We start from the raw sequence: 24,069 nt of genomic DNA on the forward strand, positions 1-24,069 counted from the left end.
CAATATTCCCACTGTTATTACTGCTTGCTATGTGCTCCACAATATCTGTGAGATAAGGGGGAGACGTTTATGGCGGGGTGGGAGGTTGAGGCAAAGCGCCTGGCTGCTGGTTACGTGCAGCCAGATACCAGGGCGGTTAGAAGAGCACAGGAGGGCGCGGTACGCATCAGAGAAGCTTTGAAAACCAGTTTCATGACTGGCCAGGCTACGGTGTGAAAGTTCTGTTTGTTTCTCCTTGATGAAACCCCCCGCCCCTTGGTTCACTCTACTTCCCTGTAAGCTAACCACCTGCCCCTCCTCCCTTCAATCACCGCTTGCAGAGGCAATAAAGTCATTGTTGCTTCACATTCATGCATTCTTTATTCATTCATCACACAAATAGGGGGATGACTACCAAGGTAGTCCAGGAGGGGTGGTGGAGGAGGGAAGGAAAATGCCAGACAGCACTTTAAGCACAGCACTTTAAAAGTTTACAACTTTAAAATTTATTGAATGACAGCCTTCTTTTTTTTGGGCAATCCTCTGTGGTGGAGTGGCTGGTTGGCCGGAGGCCCCCCCTCCGCGTTCTTGGGCGTCTGGGCGTGGAGGCTATGGAACTTGGGGAGGCGGGCGGTTGGTTACACAGGGGCTGTAGTGGCAGTCTGTGCTGCAGCTGCCTTTGCTGCAGCTCAACCATGCACTGGAGCATACTGGTTTGGTCCTGCAGCAGCCTCAGCATTGAATCCTGCCTCCTCTCATCACGCTGCCGCCACATTTGAGCTTCAGCCCTCTCTTCAGCCCGCCACTTACTCTCTTCAGCCCGCCACCTCTCCTCCCGGTCATTTTGTGCTTTTCTGCACTCTGACATTATTTGCCTCCACGCATTCGTCTGTGCTCTGTCAGTGTGGGAGGACAGCATGAGCTCGGAGAACATTTCATCGCGAGTGCATTTTTTTTTTCTTTCTAAGCTTCACTAGCCTCTGGGAAGGAGAAGATCCTGTGATCATTGAAACACATGCAGCTGATGGAGAAAAAAAAAAGGGACAGCAGTATTTATGTAAGCAGTGTCAGGATGAGCTCCACCCTGACATCTGGTGGTGAGGTGTGGCAAGTTGTGGAAAAGAACTTCAGGGGCCAATCTCATTTGCATAGGCACACCCACCCCGCCTAGAATGAGACCATAGCTGCCCAAATGGTCACTTTGGCTGCTGTGGGATCCCCAGTGTCTCTGTTATTGGGGCAGGAAGAATAAATTGTTATTACCCTGATTATGGGAACTGTGCTTGGAACTGTACGTGGCCTTTTGTTATGATGGAGGGATTCACCATCAACTAAGTAGCACTCGCTAGGCAAGGGTCATGGGTTCCAAAACTGTGTGAAGGGAGAGAGGCTGGGGACAAGTATTAATACTTGGTGGCATGGGCCCCTTGGTGAGGGCCTTACATGCTAATTGCACTTCCTCCTCTCTCCACTGTGAAATATCAGAGCTAATTTTGATTTCATTAGAAGTCTAGTTATAGGCTGCTGAGCTCACTTTGGGCTGACAGTGCACCAGCACTGGGGCTCCCCTACTATAAGCTGAATTCACCTAAGAGCTGAAATCACTGAGTGTTGTGTTAAGTAGTGGGGGAGCCTGAAGATATATTGTGGAGCAGTTTGTGGGGCGGCTGGAGTGCCTTGCAGACCGGCTGGTGAAGCAGTTCGACATGGAGCAGTTTGTGGATGGCAGGAGCTGCTTGCGGGCCGTGGAGCTGAGCGAAGGAGTTCGTGGGGCGGCTGGCGGAGCGGAGCGCAGCTGAGTGAAGGAGTTCGGGGGGCGGCTGGTGGAGCGGAGCGCCGCTATGGAGCTATGGGGCGGTCAGCTTCAGATCATGTAAGGTGCCTCTTACCCCCGTCCCGTTTCCACCCAGGTTGGGAGGTAAAGCTCCGCAGATAAACTTTCGAACTCTGGGGCTGCCCTGACCAGGGACAGAGACTTTTGGGGCATTGGACTTTTGGGACTTTGGGTGATTTGGGATTGCTGGACTCAAGACCCAAAGGGAAAAGGGCATGCCCCAATTTGCTTGGGGTGGGTTTTTTTTTTTGCTCATGGGTTGTGTTATGAATCCTGTTGGTGGTGTTTCCCCAACATAATGCCACATTGTTTCTCTCTGTTATTAAAAGGCTTTTGCTACACTCAGACTATGTGCTTGCGAGAGGGGAAGTATTGCCTCTTGGAGGCGCCCAGCGGGGGTGGTATATATTTGTCCCAGGTCACTGGGTGGGGGCTCGAGCCGGTTTGCATTGTGTTATTGGAATGGATCCCCTAGATATTGAACCCGGCCCTTGTTGCTGCCAACTCTGACGGGCAGAAGGGTTACATTTAAAAAGACACATTTTATAAAACAGTGGCTACACTCTTTCAGGGTAAACCTTGCTGTTAACATTACATACATAGCACATGTGCTTTCGTTACAAGGTCGCATTTTGCCTCCCCCCACCGCGTGGCTACCCCCTCAACCTTCCCCCCTCCCTGTGGCTAACAGCGGGGAACATTTCTGTTTAGCCACAGGCAAACAGCCCAGCAGGAATGGGCTCCTCTGAGTGTCCCCTGAAGAAAAGCACTCTATTTCAACCAGGTGACCATGAATTATATCTCACTCTCCTGAGGATAACACAGAGAGATAAAGAACGGATGTTGTTTGAATGCCAGCAAACATACACTGCAATGCTTTGTTCTACAATGATTCCCGAGTACGTGTTACTGGCCTGGAGTGGTAAAGTGTCCTACCATGAAGGACGCAATAAGGCTGCCCTCCCCAGAAACCTTTTGCAAAGGCTTTAGGAGTACATCTAGGAGAACCGTGAATGCCAGGGCAAAGTAATCCTTTCACATGCTTGCTTTTAAACCATGTATAGTATTTTAAAAGGTACACTCACCAGAGGTCCCTTCTCCGCCTGCTGGGTCCAGGAGGCAGCCTTGGGTGGGTTCGGGGGGTACTGGCTCCAGGTCCAGGGTGAGAAACAGTTCCTGGCTGTCGGGAAAACCGGTTTCTCCGCTTGCTTGCTGTGAGCTATCTACAACCTCCTCCTCATCATCATCTTCTTCGTCCCCAAAACCTGCTTCCGTATTGCCTCCATCTCCATTGAAGGAGTCAAACAACACGGCTGGGGTAGTGGTGGCTGAACCCCCTAAAATGGCATGCAGCTCATCATAGAAGCGGCATGTTTGGGGCTCTGACCCGGAGCAGCCGTTCGCCTCTCTGGTTTTCTGGTAGGCTTGCCTCAGCTCCTTCAGTTTCACGCGGCACTGCTTTGGGTCCCTGTTATGGCCTCTGTCCTTCATGCCCTGGGAGATTTTGACAAAGGTTTTGGCATTTCGAAAACTGGAACGGAGTTCTGATAGCACGGATTCCTCTCCCCATACAGCGATCAGATCCCGTACCTCCCGTTCGGTCCATGCTGGAGCTCTTTTGCGATTCTGGGACTCCATCATGGTCACCTGTGCTGATGAGCTCTGCATGGTCACCTGCAGCTTGCCACGCTGGCCAAACAGGAAATGAGATTCAAAAGTTTGCGGTTCTTTTCCTGTCTACCTGGCCAGTGCATCTGAGTTGAGAGTGCTGTCCAGAGCGGTCACAATGGAGCACTCTGGGATAGCTCCCGGAGGCCAATACCATCGAATTGTGTCCACAGTACCCCAAATTCGAGCCGGCAAGGCCGATTTAAGCGCTAATCCACTTGTCAGGGGTGGAGTAAGGAAATCGATTTTAAGAGCCCTTTAAGTCAAAATAAAGGGCTTCATCGTGTGGACGGGTGCAGGTTTACATCGATTTAATGCTGCTAAATTCAACCTAAAGTCCTAGTGTAGACCAGGGCTCAGGCAGCTAGATTCTTCTCACTCCAGGGCTAGAGTGAGACTCTGCTCACTCCTAGCCCTCTTATCACGGCCAGCTGGGCCCTGATTGAGCAGGCCACACCTTTGGTCAGCTACTCCCTCAGCTGCTCTCACTCCTTATCCCAGCCACAGCCCTCTCCAGGGCTGCTTTCAACCCCTGTTCTTCAGGAATGGGGCAGCTACCCCACTGCAGGGAGAGGTCAGTCTGCTTGGGTTGCCCTGCTGGCTGGGCCTCCTCTCTGGCTGCTGCTGGCTGGAACCCTCTCCTTCCCTGGGCTGTTGCTGCTTCTGCTGGCTGGAGTCTCCCGCACTCCCCCAGCTGCGTTTGGCTGGTGGGGCCTTTCCCTGCTGTCCTCCCCAGCCTCCCTGTGTTAGTTTGCCTCTCCCACCCTGCACCCTGCCCCTCCCACTACTTGCTTTGACCCTTCGGGAGTTCCCCTTCTGTTAGTTTGTCTCTCCCGCCCCAGCCCTTCTGTGTTTGCTACCTGCCCCGCCCCAAACTTTAAATTTTAGTTTGGTTGCCTGCCCCACCCTTCCCGTTGTAGTTCCCATTTGTGATTTGCCTAGCTTTCCCTTTTTCCCACTGTCCTCCCTTGCTCCCTCTGGTTCAGTTCCTTATCTCTGTACGCCCATGCCCCCTCCATAAGCACTTGTGCCCCTTTCAGTTGCCCCCCCACCCACTGTTCACAGCCTTCCTAATAGAATTGTAATCCCTCCCCTTCCCAGTGCAGCCGGAGGAGCCAGTATCCCTGTCCCATAACTGTGCCCCCACCCCCTTTTTTGCCCCTGCCAGCACCCTCCTCCCCTGCCTGCAGCCTAGCAGGGAGGAGTGGTTGCTTTTTCCCTTTCCCCTGCCCTTGAGATGCCCTCCTCTCCTGCCTACAGCTCAGCAGGGAGGAGTGGGTGGTCTCTCCCCTCCCACAGGACCCTCCTTCCCTACTTACAGTTTAGCAGGAAGGTGTGGTTACTTGTTCCCTTGCTCCCCCTTCCCCATTCCATCTCCTGCAGTGCCTCCCCCTTCCCTGAATAGAGTTTAGCAGGGAGGAGTAGTCGCCCACTCCCCACCCCATCCCCCCACCCCTCCTGTTAGCGCTCTCCTCCCCTGCGTGTTGCCTAGCGGGGAGGAGTGGCTGCCCATCGCCTCAACCCCATATTAAGGTCTCCTCCTGTCTTTTGCCATCATGGAGGAGGACCCTGCCCCTGCTGACATCGTGGTTGCCCCCTTGCCACCACCCCTGCCTGCTCCTCGGCCACCACTAGCCCAGACTCCGCCGCTGCCATGACCACCCCTTCCACTGGCAAAAAGGGCCAGGAGAATAAAAAGGGCAAAGGCCCTGCCCGGAAAACAGAATCTCCTGCCAGCAGGGCTGTCCTTCCTGCCATGGCTCTGACACCTGCCGCGGCCCCTCCTTCCCCAGCCATTCCCTCCACCAGCTCTGGGGGCACTCCATCCCTAGCGCCCAGAGCATATGCCCAGGTGGCCGCCGCCCTGCCACGCACCACCGTGCCATCTGCCCCAACTGCCATCTCCAGTAACATCTCTGGCAGCCGGTCCCTTCCCCTCGCTGACCAGGAGGCAAGGCGTCTGCTGCCTCCTGGTGCCCACCTTGCCCCACGTCAAAACATACATGTGGGCGCTGGCGAGGTTGGTGGGGCCCACGGCCAGCATGGCGGCCTCCAAGATGTATGATAAAGTTGTGTTCTTCCTAGCATTGGAGGCCACCGCTCAGGAGGTGGTAGAGAAGGGCCTGGCGATGGGGGGGGCGTATTCGTCCCCCTAGAACACCTGGAGGACTTGGGCATACGGGTGGTATTGACCTCCATCCCACCCTTCCTGCCCAACACTGCCCTGTTGCCTGTCCTGTCCACCGTGGGGAAATCCATCTCCGTCATCAGCCCTCTCCCGCTGGGCTGCAAGGACCCTGCCCTCCTTCATGTCCTGTCTTTTCTCCGGGAGGTGCAGATTCAAGTGCCACTGGTGACGCATGGCGCTTGAGGGGTCCTTCCTGGTGCCCAATACCGGGTCCATTATTCAACGGGGGAGGCCCGGTGCTTCCTCTACTGGGCGATGGGGCATGTCTGGAGGTACTGCCCTCTGGCCTGGTTGGAGGGACGCCCGGGACCCCCGAGATGCAGGAGGGCACCGGCACAGTCACCGCCGGCAATCCTGTCAGCCTGGCTGCCGCTGCCTATCCTCCCGTGCCCCAGAACCCTTGCCCTCTGGCCCTGCCCACCAGCCTTCCACCTCCACCTTGGAGGGCTCGGTGTTCGTCCAGGGGAAGCGTGGCGCCCGCAAATCGCGGGCATGATCCCTCCCCTCCAACGAGGAGGGAGAGGAGGCCCCCTGAAAGATGCTGCGGGCGGCTGACGTCACTACGTCTTCCACTGCACCCCGGAAGGAGCCCAGCAGGAGAGTTTGCCATGGAAGCCATGGCAGCGGATGGAGACGCCACCGCCTCCCTTGCTGAGTCCCCCCTGAGGATGCCTCTGCGGAAGTTCCCAAAGCCTCTATACCACCTGTGCCCCCTGCTGCCGCCAATACTGGGGCAATCGTTGCCCCTGTGACTGGCGGGAGGTCGCCGGAGCCGCGGGGACTGAATTCACCTCAATATTTGACGAGATTGGGGCCCTGGGTCTGACCCCGGTCACCCAGGGGGAGGATGACCCTCTGCCAGCAGGCCTCGATCTGGGAGGCGGCTTACTCCCTCCACCCCCTCCTCCCCCCTGCCCCTTACCCCCAACTGTTGTCCCCGCTCTGGTGCTTGGGGCACCCCTGGCCTTTCTTTCTCCCCGGCCGTGGATGGCACCTTGTCCAAGGCCGCCGAGCCCCTCGGGGCAACAGCTGAGGCCGAGTGGCCAGGCCTTAGGCCTGTGGGCGCACCCTCCACCGCCCAGACAGAGCGGTTGGCCTCCCCTTCGGAGGGGTGCCCCCACTGTAGATCCCATCGTACCTGGCGCCGTGGCTGCAGGTAACGCTCTTGTCATGATGCCCGTGCCTGGCATTGCAGAAGGCCCACCTTCTGCCCCGACCCTTTAGTCCATAACCCTGGCCGAGAGAAGCCGCACCCTGGCAGCTCGGCTGCTGGGGATCATGAACCCACCTCTGTTCCCGCTCCTGCCCCTATCCCTGCTCCTAATCCTGCTCCAGTCCCCTCTCCTGCCCCAGCCCCAATATCAGTCCTTGTCACTGCTCCCACCCCTTGTTCTGCCCTAGTCTCCGTTCCTGACTTTGATCCAGTTCCTGCCCCTCTCCCATCCCAGCCCCCACATCGGTCCCTGCCCCTGCTCCCACTCCTTATCCTGACTCAGTCTCTGCTCCTGCCCCTGATCCTTTTTTGCCCCCCTCTCCCGTCCCAACCCCAGGCTCAGCCCCTGCTCCTGCTCCCGCCTCTTCTCCTGCCCTAGCCGTTGTTCCTGCTCCCACCCCTCCTTCTGCCCTACTCTTGAGTCCACGTGCTGGCTTTGCCGGGCTTGGGCCACTGCAGCAGCTTGGCAGGGAGGAGCTACCTTCCAGAGGCACCGGAGACCCAGAGTGTCCTGCTTGCGGCCGCAGCGAGCCCCAGCCATGGAGGAGCTGGCGTGGCGCAGGGGGGCAGCAGCCCTGCAAAGGCGGCAGCGCCGCTAGTGGGAAGCAGCCACTCCCCCTGCCCCTCCTGCCCAGGCTGTGGCCCGGCACCCCCTCTGGGGGCTCCTGCAGGCTGCAGCGGACACATGCGGGCACCGGCCCCCATGCGCTCTCCCCTCGCCTTGGGTTACCATATTTCAACAATCAAAAAAGAGGACAGGGGAGAGCCCCGCCCCTATTCACTCCCTTGCACTTCCCACCCCATGACTGTGCATCTCATGCCTTCCAGTCGGTGGAGTCTCCTTCTGCTCCCTTCCCTCAGAGAGCAGAAGGAGACTCCGCTGACTGGAAGGCATGAGATGCACTGTCCTAGGGTTAGGGGTTCCACGACCGCCGCTCCCAAGAGGCGGAGGCGGGTGTTGGTGGTCGGGGACTCTTTCCTCAGTGGGACTGAGTCATCTATCTGCCGCCCCGACCGGGAAAACCGAGAAGTCTGCTGCTTGCCAGGAGCTAAGATTCGTGATGTGACGGAGAGACTGCCGAGACACATCAAGCCCTCGGATCGCTACCCCTTCCTGCTTCTCCACGTGGGCACCAATGATACTGCCAAGAATGACCTTGAGTGGATCACTGCAGACTACGTGTCTCTGGGAAGAAGGAAAAAGGAGTTTGAGGCGCAAGTGGTCTTCTCGTCCATCCTCCCCGTGGAAGGAAAAGTCCTGGGTAGAGACTGTCAAATCGTGGAAGTCAACGAATGGCTACGCAGGTAGTGTCGGAGAGAAGGCTTTGGATTCTTTGACCATGGGATGGTGTTTCAAGGACGAGTGCTAGGCAGAGACGGGCTCCACCTAACAAAGAGAGGGAAGAGCATCTTCGCAAGCAGGCTGGCTAACCTAGTGAGGAGGGCTTTAAACTAGGTTCACCAGGGGAAGGAGACCAAAGCCCTGAGGTAAGTGGGGAAGTGGGATACCAGGTGGAACAACGAGCAGGAGCGCGTGAGAGGGGAGGGCTCCTGCCTCATACTGGGAAAGAGGGGCAATCAGCGGGTTATCTCAAGTGCCTATACACAAATGCACGAAGCCTGGGAAACAAGCAGGGAGAATTGGAAGTCCTGGCACAGTCAAGGAATTATGATGTGATTGGAATAACAGAGACTTGGTGGGATAACTCACATGACTGGAGTACTGTCATGGATGGATATAAGATGTTCAGGAAGGACAGGCAGGGCAGAAAAGGTGGGGGAGTTGCACTGTATGTAAGAGAGCAGTATGACTGCTCAGAGCTCAAATATGAAACTGCAGAAAAACCTGAGTGTCTCTGGATTAAGTTTAGAAGTGTGAGCAACAAGGGTGATGTGAGGGGGGAGTCTGCTATAGACCACCAGACCAGGGGGATGAGGTGGACGAGGCTTTTTTCCAGCAACTCACGGAAGTTACTAGATCGCAGGCCCTGGTTCTCATGGGAGACTTCAATCACCCTGATATCTGTTGGGAGAGCAATACAGTGGTGCACAGACAATCCAGGAAGGTTTTGGAAAGGGTAGGGGACAATTTTCTGGTGCAAGTGCTGGAGGAACCAACTAGGGGCAGAGCTCTTCTTCACCTGCTGCTCACAAACCGGGAAGAATTAGTAGGGGAAGCTAAAGTGGATGGGAACCTGGGAGGCAGTGACCATGAGATGGTCGAGTTCAAGATCCTGACACAAGGAAGAAAGGAAAGCAGCAGAATACGGACCCTGGACTTCAGAAAAGCAGACTTTGACTCCCTCAGGGAACTGATGGGCAAGATCCCCTGGGAGAATAATATGAGGGGGAAAGGAGTCCAGGAGAGCTGGCTGTATTTTAAAGATTCCTTAATGAGGTTACAGGGACAAACCATCCCGATGTGTAGAAAGAATAGTAAATATGGCAGGCAACCAGCTTGGCTTAACAATGAAATCCTTGCTGATCTCAAATACAAAAAAGAAGCTTACAAGAAGTGGAAGATTGGACAAATGACCAGGTATGAGTATAAAAATATTGTTCGGGGATGCAGGAGTGAAATCAGGAAGGCCAAATCACACCTGGAGTTGCAGCTAGCAAGAGATGTTAAGAGTAACAAGAAGGGTTTCTTCAGGTATGTTAGCAACAAGAAGAAAGTCAAGGAAGAAGAAAGTGTGGGCCCCTTACTGAATGAGGGAGGCAACCTAGTGACAAAGGATGTGGAAAAAGCTAATGTACTCAATGCTTTTTTTGCCTCTGTCTTCACAAACAAGGTCAGCTCCCAGACTGCTGCACTGGGCAGCACAGCATGGGGAGGAGGTGACCAGACCTCTGTGGAGAAAGAAGTGGTTCGGGACTATTTAGAAAAGCTGGACGTGCACAAGTCCATGGGGCCAGATGTGCTGCATCTGAGAGTGCTAAAGGAGTTGGCGGATGTGATTGCAGAGCCATTGGCCATTATCTTTGAAAACTCATGGCGATCGGGGGAACTCCCGGACGACTGGAAAAAGGGTAATGTAGTGCCCATCTTTAAAAAAGGGAAGAAGGAGGATCCTGGGAACTACAGGCCAGTCAGCCTCACCTCAGTCCCTGGAAAAATCATGGAGCAGGTCCTCAAGGAATCAATTCTGAAGCACTTAGAGGAGAGGAAAGTGATCAGGAACAGTCAGCATGGATTCACCAAGGGCAAGTCATTCTTGACTAATCTAATTGCCTTCTATGACGAGATAACTGGCTCTGTGGATGAAGGGAAAGCAGTAGAGGTGTTGTTCCTTGACTTTAGCAAAGCTTTTGACATGGTCTCCCACCGTATTCTTGCCAGCAAGTTAAAGAAGTATGGGCTGGATGAATGGACTATAAGGTGGATAGAAAGCTGGCTAGATTGTCGGGCTCAACGGGTAGTGATCAATGGCTCCATGTCTAGTTGGCGGCCGGTATCAAGTGGAGTGCCGCAGGGGTCGGTCCTGGGGCCGGTTTTGTTCAATATCTTCATAAATGATCTGGAGGATGGTGTGGATTGCACCCTCAGCAAGTTTGCAGATGACAATAAACTGAGAGGAGAGGTAGATACGCTGGAGGGTAGGGATAGGATACAGAAGGACCTAGACAAATTGGAGGATTGGGCTAAAAGAAATCTGATGAGGTTCAACAAGGACAAGTGCAGAGTCCTGCACTTAGGACGGAAGAATCCCATGCACCGCTACAGACTAGGGACTGAATGGCTCATCAGCAGTTCTGCAGAAAAGGACCTAGGGGTTACAGTGGACGAGAAGCTGGATATGAGTCAACAGTGTGCCTTTGTTGCCAAGAAGGCTAATGGCACTTTGGGATGTATAAGTAGGGGCACTGCCAGCAGATCAAGGGACGTGATCATTCCCCTCTATTCGACACTGGTGAGGCCTCATCTGGAGTACTGTGTCCAGTTTTGGGCCCCACACTACAAGAAGGATGTGGAAAAATTGGAAAGAGTCCAGTGGAGGGCATCAAAAATGATTAGGGGACTGGAACACATGACTCATGAGGAGAGGCTGAGGGATCTGGGATTGTTTAGTCTGCGGAAGAGAAGAATGAGGGGCAATTGGATAGCTGCTTTCAACTACCTGAAAGGGGGTTCCAAAGAGGATGGATCTAGGCTGTTCTCAGTGGTAGCAGATGACAGAACAAGGAATAATGGTCTCAAGTTGCTGTGGGGGAGATTTAGGTTGGATATTAGGAAATACTTTTTCACTAGGAGGGTGGTGAAACACTGGAATGTGTTACCTAGGGAGGTGTTGGAATCTCCTTCCTTAGAAGTTTTTAAGGTCAGGCTTGACAAAGCCCTGGCTGGGACGATTTAGTTGGGGATTGGTCCTGCTTTGAGCAGGGAGTTGGACTAGATGACCTCCTGAGGTCCCTTCCAACCCTGATATTCTTTGATTCTATGATTCTATGACTGCCCCCCTCAGAACCTCCAACCCCGCCCCTTGTCCCCTGACTGCCCCCTCCTGAGACCCTCCCCACCCTAACTGCCCCCCTAGGAACCTACCCCCTACCTGTCCTTTGACTGTCCCAACCCTTATCCACACCCCCGCCCCCTGACAGGAACCCCAGAACTCCCGACCGATCCAACCCTCCCCCTGCTCCCTGACTGCCCCCCCGGCCAGGACTCTCCTTATCATGCCCATGCCGGTCAGACGCTATCTCCACCTGGAGGCAAAACACGCTGCTGGGCTGCTGTGCACACAGCCCCTCCCCTGCAGAGTGCTGAGGCAGTGGGAGGGGCGGCGGCTGCTGACACGCCCGAGAGCTGCAGAACCCGAGCGCCGTGAGGGCGGAGCTGGGGGGCGCATGGAGGCCACCACCTGCATGCATTTGCTGCAGCCTGTAGGAGCCCCTGCGGGGGGTGGCGCTGGGCCGCAGCCTGGGCAGGAGGGGCAGGGGGCATGGCTGCACCCTGCTAGTGGCACCACCGCCTTTGCAGGGCTGCTGCCCCCGTGCGCTGCGCCAGCTCCTCCATGGCTGGAGCTCACCGCCCCCGCAAGCCTATGCCCTGGCTCTCCGGTGCCTCCGAAAGGCGGCTCCTCCCTGCCGAGCCAGGGCACTGCTTTTTGGCAACCCCAACCACTTGGCGCCCTAGGCAACTGCCTAGTTCACCTAGTGGTTGCACCGGCCCTGGGACCGGGGCAGGGGTTTGGGGTGCAGGAGGGAGTGTGGGGTATGGGAAGGGGTGCGGTGTGCAGGAATGGTCTCAGGGCAAGGGATGGGGCAGAGGAGGGGTGCGGAGTGTATGAGGGGGCTCAGGGAAGGGGGTTGGGGTGCAGGAGCGGTGCGGACTGCAGGAGGGAGCTCAGGGCAGGGGGTTTGGGGTGCAGGGTGCAACAGGGAGCTCACAGCAGAGAGTTGGGGTGCACTGGGTGCAGGGTGCAGCAGAGGGCTCAGGGCAGGGGTGCAGGAGGGGTGTGAGGTGCAGGTAGGGGGCTCAGGGCAGGGAGTTGGGGGGCAGAGTGCTGGAAGGGTTCTGGCTCTGGCCCGGTGCCGCTTACCTAACATGGCTCCGGGGTGGCAGTGGCGCGCACCGGGGCCAGGGCAGGCTCCCTGCATGCCTGCCCTGGCCCCACACGGCACCACTCCAGGAAGCCACCAGAACCATGTCCCTGCGCGGCCCCTGGGGGAGGGGGGTGGGCACAGGGTTCTGCACGCTGCCCTTGCCACGCCTCCAGGTACCTTCCCCGAAGCTCCCATTGGCCGCGGTTCCCCCTTCCTGGCCAATGGGAGCTGTGGGGGGCGGTGCCTGGAGGCAAGGGCAATGCACAAAGCCCTCTGCCCCCCTACAGGAGCCCCGGGGATGTGCTGTTGGCTGCTTCTGAGAGTGGCCTGGGTCCTGCGGCACCACGGCAGGCAATCCTGCGGGCCAACCCAAGCTTGCCAACCCCTACCATGGACAGAAGGGTGAAGGTGCAGGCTGGAAAGGGCAGTGAAAGTGGGAGACCGAGAGAGGGATGACATTTAAAAAGGAAAATTAAAAAAAATCATTTTGTTCTAAGCAGGGAAGGGGGCATTAATCTGCCCCTTATAAGAGGTGAATCTGGGCGTGGCTGGGACTCAGCCCTACTCCCTGTCTAGCCATGCAGGGTCTGCTTCCCTGCAGCCCCTCCTGGCTAGTCAAGGCTGTGGCCCCACTGAAAGCACTCAGGTTTTGGGAGGTGGCCCCGAGTGCCTGAACCCCACCAGCAGGCATGTGCAGATGAGCAGAATACGGGTGGAGAGAAACCACTAGGCCAAGTGCTCCTGGCCTGGGATTTTGAGAGTCAAGTCACTGCCTATTTGGAAGCTAAGGGTCAGATTGGAGGGAGGGGAATAGTGTGTATGTGGGGGGTCTATTCAAGCTCCACCCACAACTCCAAGCTCCACCCAGTATCCCAGTGTAGCTTGGTCCTCAGCAGCGAAATAATTTACACTGTCACTAGGTTCCAGAGCTAACACTCCATGAACTCTGTCCCTCTTAACTCCCTGCACAAAGGGGCCTGACTCAGGGGTTCTGTGTGGGGGAAGCCTCTTCCATCCCCTAAATCCACTAACCCAGGGGCATGGTGCTGAGTGGACCCTATGCCAGGGCCCCTTGCACGAGGCTGTGGGGCGTGGAAAGGGGCTTTGGTCAGACTGGCCCCTCTCCCCAGCTCCACTGCGTCTCACAGCCTGCAGGGCTCAAGCACACAGAACCCCTTCCCTCCGCCTGCGGCCACAAAACTACACCTCCCGCAGCCCGTGCTCGTCGCCCGCCGCCTGCCAGCACCTCCCACCGGCCGCGGGGCAGCTCGGGAAATGTAGTTCTATTCGACGGCGACTGGGCTCGGGCGCCATGTTGTGTCTGCCCGGACGAGCAATCAGTGCATGGAAAAGTGTGACGGAACTACAATTCCCATCGTGCCCTGCGCAGAGGGGGAGCTGCTGCTCATGCGCACGAGGTTTCTTCCTTGTTGCTATGGGAGCCTGGGTCAGGGGCCTGGTCCAGGTACAGCTTGCGGTCCACTTCCTGCCAGTGACCAATTTTTTGGGAAGGATTAAGCCCCCACCAACAGTCTGGTTGCCTTGGCAACAGGGGCGTGGTGCCTTGGTGATTGTGGCATTGCCAGGTTGTTGCTAGGGGCGTGCCCTGGTTGCCCAGGATGTCGCGACCCCCGGTCATCCACAGTGGCCACTTCATGGTGTCGGAGCCGCATGCTGACCCCGAGCTGGATCCGGGGGGCAGGACTGCGGTGGGGAGAATGGCGGAGCGGGTGGGGGCTGTGGAGCTGGGGGCTAGTGGCCAGCGGGAGAGGGCTGGGGCAGGCAAGGGGACCGCAGTGCCCAGGGACGCCTACGACTTTAACACAGTCAACGCCTGCACGTGCCGGACCTACCGCTGTGGCCCTCGTAGCAGCAGTGCCCTCAGCATCGACGCCTCTCTCACCAAGCTCTTTGAATGCATGACGCTCGCCTACAGGTGAGAGGGTGGAAAAACGAACCCTGGTGCTAGTGCCCCGGGGTGTGGATCCTGCTTGGGAGGGCTGGGGGTGTGAATCATGGTATTAGTGCCCCCGGGGCACAGATCCCACCGTGGACGGGAGCTGAGAGGGTGAGTTCTCACTGTAGTGCCTCACAGCCTGGATCTCAGTGGGGAGGGGGAGCTGGGAGTGTGACTCTCCAGTAGGAGTAGCAAGGTTATTTTACCTCTGTATTTGACATGGATGTGACCTTCTGGAATCCTGTGTCCAGTTCTGGGGTCCACAATTCAAGAAGGATGTTGATTAATTGGAGAGCGTTCAGAGAAGAGTCACGAGTATGATTAAAATATTAGAAAACATGCCATATAGTGAGAGACTCAAGGAGTTCAGTCTGTTTAGCTTAACAAAGAAAAGGTTAATTGGTGAGTTGATTATTGTCTATAAGTACCTACATGGGGAACAAATATTTAATAATGGGCTCTTCAATCTAGCAGAGAAAGGTAGAACATGATCTAGTGGCTAGATGTTGAAGCTAGACAAATTCAGACTGGAAATAAGGTCTGAATTTTTGCCTGTGAGAATAATTAACCACTGGAACAATTTACCAAGGCTAGTGGTGGATTTTCCATCGCTAGCAATTTGTAAATCAAGATTGGATGTTTTTCTAAAAGCTCTGATCTAGGAGTGATTTTTGGGGCAGTTCTCTGGCCTATATTAAACAGGAGATCAGACTAGAATGATCTGGCCTTGGAATCTATGAATCTATACAGAGGAAGCCATTTGTAAGCGTGACACTTCCTCACTGCTCTAACCTTTGCTCTCTTCATCATGCTAGTGCTGTAATTTCCTGCTCCAGGCCTCTGTGGTTTGTATACACTCAATACATCAGCTTTGCATTAGTATCTGCACTGGCTTGCATATATGGCAGCACATGGCATTGTACTGAAGAAGGGCTGCCTTTGCTCTGCCATTGTCAGATCAGGAAGTGGGAAAGAGCATCTCTTTCACGGGGCTGTATAGGTGGTTGCACAACGCTTGGATAAGTCAGACAGCATTTGTAGGCCCTCCTGAGAGGGAAGGAAATCTTTGGTGCAGATGCAAACAGTTCTGTCTGCTAGATTTCTTCAGGGCACCCCCCGTGCTGAGCCTGACTGTACATTTCCACCCTTTCAAAGCTTTTGCTTTAAGTTTAAGCTTAACTCTGAATTTGCTGCAATCGCTATGCTTGGCTTGTGGTTTTTTTATACTACAATATTCCTTATAGGGTGTTTGTTAAGTTACCACTGGAAACCCTCAACCGTAACAGAGATTTTGGTCAGGAAATTTCCATAATTTTATAAATAAGCCTAAGGTACTCAGTGAGAAGCCAGGGGTGTTAATTTTGAAAATAGCAGTAATTTACAGTTAATTAACAGCCCTGAATCCCTCCTCCATCCTCCAGAGCCCGAAGTATTTGATTTTTGTGTACGGTGTCAGTGCAAATTTAGGTTTCAGAGTAACAGCCGTGTTAGTCTGTATTCGCAAAAAGAAAAGGAGTACTTGTGGCACCTTAGAGACTAACCAATTTATTTGAGCATGAGCTTTCGTGAGCTACAGCTCACTTCATCGGATGCATACCGTGGAAACTGCAGCAGACTTTATATATACACAGAGAATATGAAACAATACCTCCTCCCACCCCACTATCCTGCTGGTAATAGCTTATCTAAAGTGATCATCAGGTGGGCCATTTCCAGCACAAATCCAGTGCAAATTTAGAGGACTGTTTAGCTGGATTATCTCAGTTTGCACTGGGAGCATAGGCACAGTTTGGGATCTGAGAGACAGGGAATGACTTTGCGGGTGTTAATTGACTGTGAATTACAGCTAATTGGCCAGTTAGCACCCCCTGTTTTTCCCTCCCACCCCCCAAAACATCTAAAGTATTTGATCATGCCCTAAGATCCTCTGGATGGGAGGGCTGAAGGGTGGAATATCTCTCTGATCCACTACTTTTTAGCCACCCCCTACACCCCCACAGACTCGCTGCCAGTCACAAACTTCCCCCCACCCCCTACACAATGTAACCTACTGCCAGTCACATACCACCCCCACACCTCCTCCACAGCCTAACCCAGTGCCAGACAAATAACACCCTGACCCCGTGCACAGCCTAACCCCACTGCCAGTCACATACCACCCCCACCCCCTACACGGCCTAACCCACTGCCAGTCACATACCACCCCCACACGCCTCCACAGCCTAACCCAGTGCCAGACAAATAACACCCCAACCCCGTGCACAGCCTAACCCCACTGCCAGTCACAGTCCACCTCCATCCCCTACAGAGCCTAATCCACTGCCAATCACATACCACGCCCACCCTCCTACACAGGCTAATGCACACTGAGTCACATACCACCCCCCATATCTCTAGATAGCCCAACCCACTGCCAGACACATACCACCCCATCCCATTACACTGCCTAACCTACTCCCAGTCACATACCACCCCCACTGCCTACACAGCCTAACCCACTGCCAGTCACATACCATCCCCACCCCCTACATGGCCTAACCCACTGCCAGTCACATACCACCCCCCACACGCTTCCCCAGCCCAACCCACTGCCAGTCACATACCACCCCCCACACGCTTCCCCAGCCCAACCCACTGCCAGTCACATAACATCCCCCACATGCTTCCCCAGCCCAACCCACTGCCAATCACATACCACCCCCATACCCCTCCACAGCCTTATCCACTGCCATTTACTTTCCACCCTCCACATCCTAGCCCACTGCCAGTCATATATCACCCCTACACAGGCTAACCCCCTGCCAGTCATATACCATGACCAACACTACCACACACAGACAACCTGCAGTCTGCATTCCTGGAGCTGTGAGAGTGTGGAGCTGGCCTGGAGAAGACAGGCTCCATGCCCTGGGAACTCTTACATAGTGCACTGTGGATCTGGTCAAGGGTTTAAGAGGAGGTGGAGGGGTTGGGAGAGAGAAACTTTACTCACCCAGGTCTCCTGCATGAAATTCAGGGAGGTGTCCTCTGGGCCATCTGTTCACTAGCTTCCCGAAGCCAGTAGGAGACCAATGGAGCAACCAGCATGCATGATGCCATTGCCTGAAGTTTTTCTTAACTTCTTGGGGTCCCAGCCACATATCTGCGAGCATCTGTGGCTCCCCTTCCCTACAAACCTCGCTAGGGGCATGGTGCCAGCTTCCTATTTACAGGTATGACAACTTGGAAAATTTCACAATGGAGTTCAGAAGCTTGGTGCCTCTCAGTTCGTCTCTACTGGGCTCATGTTACAATCCACTGTGCTGTCCCATCCCCCCCCACTTCCTGGACCAGAGAGAGATCAAATCTAAAGCCATACAAGTGCTTTAAGAACAATCAGATGACTTTGATCAGCCTCTGATTTTCCCAGGCATCCTTTTGCCAGCTGCTTAGTGAATCCACTGCAGTTTGGGTGAGGGGAGCCTCATTTAGCCGGAACCCACTCCCCTAGCTGATTGAGAGCTAAAATTCCACTTACAGGGAATTTCCAGCTTGGGAAAGGAAGGTGGGTGAGGAAAGCTTGTCGGTGCCTGCTGTAGAGCAGCTCCCTGAATCCACCAGCCTCTGGCAACGCCTGCAATACCTTCCAGGCATCGGCAGGCCTCACTCTCTCTGCACAGGTTAGATTCACTGTTCCAGAAGGAATAATACACAACGGCTTGTCAGATTCAACTCAGGATCTCCACTCTACATAACACATAGCACTTAAATATGGTGAAAACAAGAATAAGCTTATTATCATAGAATATCAGGGTTGGAAGGGACCTCAGGAGGTCATCTAGTCCAACCCCCTGCTCAAAGCAGGATCAATCCCCAATTTTTGCCCCAGATCCCTAAATGGCCCCCTCAAGGGTTGAACTCACAAGCCTGGGTTTACCAGGCCAATGCTCAAACCACTGGGCTATCCCTCAAAGAACTGAGATTCATGTGACAGAGAGAGAATACTGGAAACAAACCGACATATAAAACAAAGTCATAACACATTTTCTAGAGACTGATCTTAACTAACAAGGCGTTTCCCTATCTCCTACATGGTCACTTACCCCGGCGTTTTCAGCTAGTTTGGCTGAGACCCTTTCTCATAAAATCAAACTCACTGGTGGCTTGTCCTCACAGGTTGAAGGAATGCCAGGGTGTCTCTCTGTACCCCCAAGTACATCCAATCAGACCTTCAATGCTCATCTGAAGATAGTGTTCCACCCTTGCTGTTCACCTTTTCCTGTTAATTTCCTGCTCAAATCTCCGTAAACTATGGATTAGCATTTTGTTCAGATTTTAAATGGACATTCATTGCCAATGATACAATCCTCAATTTGAAAACGTCTAGTCAGGGTGAGATAAGCATCTCTTCCCTCCTGCCTGCCATGAGTATGTGGGTTACCTTTTGGTGAACTGTCTTAAGTCGTAGACAACATAATTTTTAGTATATGTACATAGCTCTTCACATATTCTCTGTACATATATCTCACAAATGATTGGCAAGACCACTGTGACACAGGGTTTCATTAGAGACATTATATGACATTCTTTTGATGAACCCAGGGGATCCCTGTATTCCTGGGTGCTCCTGTGCCCCCGACAGTTGGTATGAAGAAGTCTTTGGGTCACACCTCCCCTCTTTCATTGATCCAGTAGGGTCAGCCAACTGCTGATCCATAGGCATCAGTGCAGAATCCTCTTGCCTGGACAGTGTGTCTGCCACTGAATTTTCTCTACCTTTAAAGTAATTTTTATCTCTATACCTTTCGCATGATATAAATGTTGACAGGTTTCCACACACCCCCTTTTTTCTTTATGACCTACCCTCTAGCTCTCGTTTTTGGATGCGTGCATTTTTGGCGTGGTTGGCCATTTTGAAAAAAAGGCTTTAATTTTAATTTAATTTGTCTTTAATGCATTAGAACAAGTGAAAATATAGCTTTGATGTCTTTTCCTCATTTTTAGAGGAAAAGATGTTTTTTTACACATTTAGTGGAATTCTCAATACTATCAAGTAAACAGGTATACAAAGTCTGAATGACAGATAATAGAGAAGTGTTAACTTGCATTTTGAGAGAAAAATAATTTTAACACTGTATATTTCTAAATAAAGGCACTACATAATTTACAAAAATCTTAGTACCGTAATGACAGAATTCTCTCTCTCTCTCTCTGTATAACAGGCATTTTTAGAGAAAAATATTTTATAAGCAGTTAATCAATTTTAAATAAAACCTTAAGGTCAAAGGAATAAAGGGAAAGCTTTATATAGAATAATGCAGTTTTAGAGAAAAATATGGTTTTATGCATTTATTGTATTTTTAAAAGTCATTAAATAATTTAAAAAATCTCAGTAACAACAGAATAAAGAAGTATGTGTGTATATATAAAAACATGCATTTTTAGAGGAAAATATTCTTTTTATGTTAGTGCATTTCTAAATAAAGTCATTAAATAATTGTACAAAGAGGAATAAAGGAGACGTATTAATACACATAAGCATACATTTTTAAAACAAATAATTGTATGCAGTTAGTACAATTCTAAATAAAGTTGATAAAACAATTGCACAGACATCATAAAGTATTAGCGATAGAGAGAGAAACTATACCCAGATAGCTTGTTACATACTCCAAGGGACAGACACGAGATAACCAAGAAAGTTTTAAAACAGAATGAAAGGAAAGAAGATAGAGAAAAGCATCTCACCCCACAGACTGTTTTTGTCCAAATGGCACAAAAGTTCGTTGGCTGAGCCAATCAAAAGATATTCTTTAATCACAGGGTGTCTTAAGGAAACATATTGCATAAAATATTAAAATGCATCCCATTTTCCAGAATCACGCTGAGCACAGCACTTTATGGATTTATCCACTGATATTTAATTGACCCGTATTTTCCTGTCATGGTGAACACAGTACTTTACTGGTTGTAACATATTAAAATGTAAATTAGAGGTAAAATACCAGTCAAAAGAGCATGCGTGTAGATTTCTTTTGCAATTAGCCATAAATTTAGCAATTAGCCTTATTTGGTTTGAACCCTGTACCAGGAATAAAATTTTCTCTTTCTTGGTAATGCCTTTAGCATTTGTCTTTAAAAAATGGAAGACTGAGCCTGTTGACTTAAGTTGCATTAGAGGCCTCTTAAATTTTGTAAACTTTTTGAAGGACTTATTAATTAATAAATAAATAAATAAAATAAAGGGCAAACACACAGCACCACTCACCCCTCCCTGCCACCCTGCTTCCCAAAAACAATTAAATATACAATGAAGCCAACTTGTGTACGATTTTATAGATAAACTTCTGTAAGCATACTCAAACCAGTTTTATATTTTATAGATAAGTCACCTTCCTACACACATTTTCATACTTGTTTTTTCAGCATTATTTTACACAAAATACACACAGCCTAACGTAAAAGAAATTGAGTGGTCTAAAATTGGTTAATACAGCCCGTGTTGACAAAATGCACAACTAGTTTAAACTATTTTACGTAAAAAGATAACTTTTAGTCAAAGATAAGAACGCTATTTCTCCCCCCACCCCAGCACAGAGCACTTACATCTACCCTTCCCTCCTCTTTCTCAAAACAATTAAGCATAGAATCATAGATTCAAACCAAATTGGAAACTGTTTTATAGATAAACTATCTTAAGCATAATTCCAGTTTGTTTGTTTTATAGATAAGTCACACACATTCATACTTGTTTTTCAGCATTGTTTTAGACAACACACAGACAGAGCTAACTAACAGGAAATCTAATGGCGTTGACAAAATGAAGAACTAGTTTAAACTGTTTTATGTAAAAAGAGTTGATAACACTTCACTTTCCACAAACTATGCCTTTTTTGTTGTAACTCTTTCAGAATATATGGTATGGAATGTTGATTAAATAAATTGATTAAACTTGGATTTAATAAGTAAAATAAAAGCAGAAACTGGGTATTAGGGAAAACTATTTTTGTATTTGAGAGGCAGTGGATACAAACAAAATATTCTTAAAATACCATGTATGTGACATGCCTTAGCAGTAAATATTTTGTATTATTAACTCATATGACACATTTAGTAAAACAAACAAAATTAAAAGTCACAAAACACACCCACAGAGTAACCCATGTTAACGGTAACATGACAATACGGAGCATTAGGATAAGAGAGGTGGTCTGGATTTTGAGCGACATTTTAACAACTGTTTGAAATCTTTATTTATTGAAACAATTTTGTATCTGGTTTCAGAGTAGCAGCCGTGTTAGTCTGTATTTGCAAAAAGAAAAGGAGTACTTGTAGCACCTTAGAGACTAACAAATTTATTTGAGTATAAGCTTTCGTGAGCTACAGCTCACTCCATAGGTCACGAAAGCTTATGCTCAAATAATTTTGTATCTGTTCATTGTTAGTTGTTGTGCTTTAGCAAGGGTGAACACGTGTCATACAGAAACTCTTCCCAACCTCATGAGGCATTATGTTATCCCTTTTTAAAAAATTTCTAAGTACTTTTCACAGTCAGAAAGAGTAAATAAATAACACTTACAAAAGCCTCAGGAGGAATGAATATCCATACTAGGGCAAAACTGCGAGACTGGTCCTTTCTGACAGAGATGGAAAAACATTAGAACATAATCAATATCCTTGTCTTTACAGCCTTAGTGATATTTTATAGAATTACCTCAAAAGCAGCAAAAACTTTTGTTTGTTAGTACCCCAAGACACACATTGGGGCTCTAAAAGAATTTCAGTACCTAAACATGAAGCATAAAAAGACTGATGGTGAGAGGGAAGCCAATGGCTACACTGTGCAACTACAGAGGTGCAAACTTCAAGTGTAAACTTTTTTTCTGATTGATAAAAAAGTCCTCTGATATAATCAAAATGCATCAGTGTCTTCACTTTTGTAGCAATTTTTATAGAACTTTCTGCAAAACAAATACTTTTTTCCCCATTTTATTTATCACATTGAAGTAGCTCCAAATAATTAAATTTTCCTGCCCTTACACAAAACTCTGCATTGTATATACTCCTGGGGGAATTTTGTGCCAAAAAGTTAAAAATTATGTGCCAAAAAATTAATTCTGTGCACAATCACTCGTATGTACTTATGTTTTTATGCACAGTATTTTAACATTCAGCATATTTTATTTGTCAAAATAACACAATCTAATCATGCCAGTTTCAATTATTTTGGTAATTTATTTCAAAATACCTGTCAGCAAGTAAGATTCAAGAAATGTTTTTTGACAAATAAATTCCTTACTAGGCATATTAATACAGAACTCTGAGTAATAATTCATTTAAACTACAATACAGAAACATATTTCTCGCAGCCCTCAGAAGCAGTGCAAAGGTTTGGGGGAATCAGGGATAATGGAGGAGCTGAGGGAGAGGGAAGTAATTGCTGGGAAGGAGCCTGGGAGTGAACATGGAGGTTGTTGGGTGTGGGTGGGAGAAGTATGGAACAGTTTTTTTTTTTTGTTTTTTTTTAGGGGAAACGATTGTTAGGGAGTTGGGGAGCCTTCCCAGGCAGACCCTGGCTGACCCCTAGCCTCCCCCATTCAGTCAGGCACATCTTCCCCTGTCCCCATCTAGCCCTGCACCTCCACCCTATGCCCCGGTATCCCTGCACCCTCACTCAGCCAGGCATAGCTGCCCCTATCTTCATGTGTTCCTGCACCCCCACTTCCCATTCATCCAGGCATAGATGCTCCTGTCCCCATGTGTCCCTGCTTCCTCCTGTCCCCATGTGGTCCTGCACCTCCTCTCCCATTCAGCTCCTGGCTCAATATTGTCACCCCACTAGCTTCTGTGCCCCTGCCCCAGTCTATTCCCCCACTAGCCCTTCTGCATCCCCATCTGTGTGACCCCCCAGCAGCCCTGTGTGCCCCGTTCGGTCTGTCCCCTCATATCCCGTGCCTCCTCACCTGGCCCTGCAGGCAGAGTGCTGTGAGGAAGGCAGCCTCTGCCCTGTCCTTCTCCGCGGCTGGCTGCTCCAGCCTGTGAGTCAGCTGACTTCTCTTCTGGTGCCACATCAGCCCCTGGTGGGTGAAGGGTGTAATTGCAGCTTTCCTTCACCTCCCCATCAGAATCAATTATTCTGTGGGGAAAAATAATCTGCGGGGACATTAATTCTGCGCTTGCGCTTTGCTCTACGAATATGCATAGTGCCTTTAAAACTGTAACCTCTATCAATCCCACCCCTGTCCCCACCTCACCTCTCAAAAACATTTTGCTTTTGTCTTAATCAAAGAGGAAGAGATATAGTGCAATAGAAATTACAGTGTTTAAAATCTACACTGTCCCAAACTTTAAACAATGGTATTTGCTTGGGTTTAAAGTTTTGCCTAAATGAAATGCCCAATATATAGAAAAGCCCAACAGAACAAAAACATCTCTAAAGGCAGTTTACAAAGATGGGACATAGGCCTATTAATAGGCTCATCACTTGTAAATTGTTAAGAAAGCTCCTGTCAGGGTTCCCTTCCCACTCTGAACTCTAGGGTACAGATGTGGGGACCCGCATGAAAGACCCCCTAAGCTTATTTCTACCAGTTTAGGTTAAAAACTTCCCCAAGGCATAAATTCTTCCTTGTCCTTGGAACAGTATCGCTGCCACCACCAAGTGAGTTAGACAAAGATTTAGGAAAAGGACCACTTGGAGTTCCTGT

The 24,069-nt window shown here is 50.7% G+C and overlaps 1 protein-coding gene and 1 long non-coding RNA gene across 2 annotated transcripts in view; one reads left to right on the top strand and one right to left on the bottom strand.

The window, feature by feature from the left end:
• Positions 1-461: 461 nt before the first annotated feature.
• On the bottom strand, positions 462-3,524 carry LOC125637989 (uncharacterized). Its single transcript, XR_012668817.1, has 2 exons — positions 2,899-3,524; positions 462-1,000 (listed from the first exon to the last, which is right to left on the bottom strand). It is a non-coding gene; the product is annotated as an uncharacterized LOC125637989 (long non-coding RNA).
• Positions 3,525-13,833: 10,309 nt separating this feature from the next.
• The window catches only part of LOC125637681 (MLX-interacting protein-like), a 42,068-nt gene continuing 31,832 nt past the window's right edge, over positions 13,834-24,069 (top strand). Inside the window, 1 exon segment of the mRNA XM_075129232.1 lies at positions 13,834-14,362. Coding sequence (XP_074985333.1) covers positions 14,046-14,362 — 317 coding nt within the window. The 5' untranslated portion in view covers positions 13,834-14,045.

This window comes from Caretta caretta, chromosome 6 (genome assembly GCF_965140235.1).
Source record: "Caretta caretta isolate rCarCar2 chromosome 6, rCarCar1.hap1, whole genome shotgun sequence".
NCBI lineage: Eukaryota > Metazoa > Chordata > Testudines > Cheloniidae > Caretta > Caretta caretta.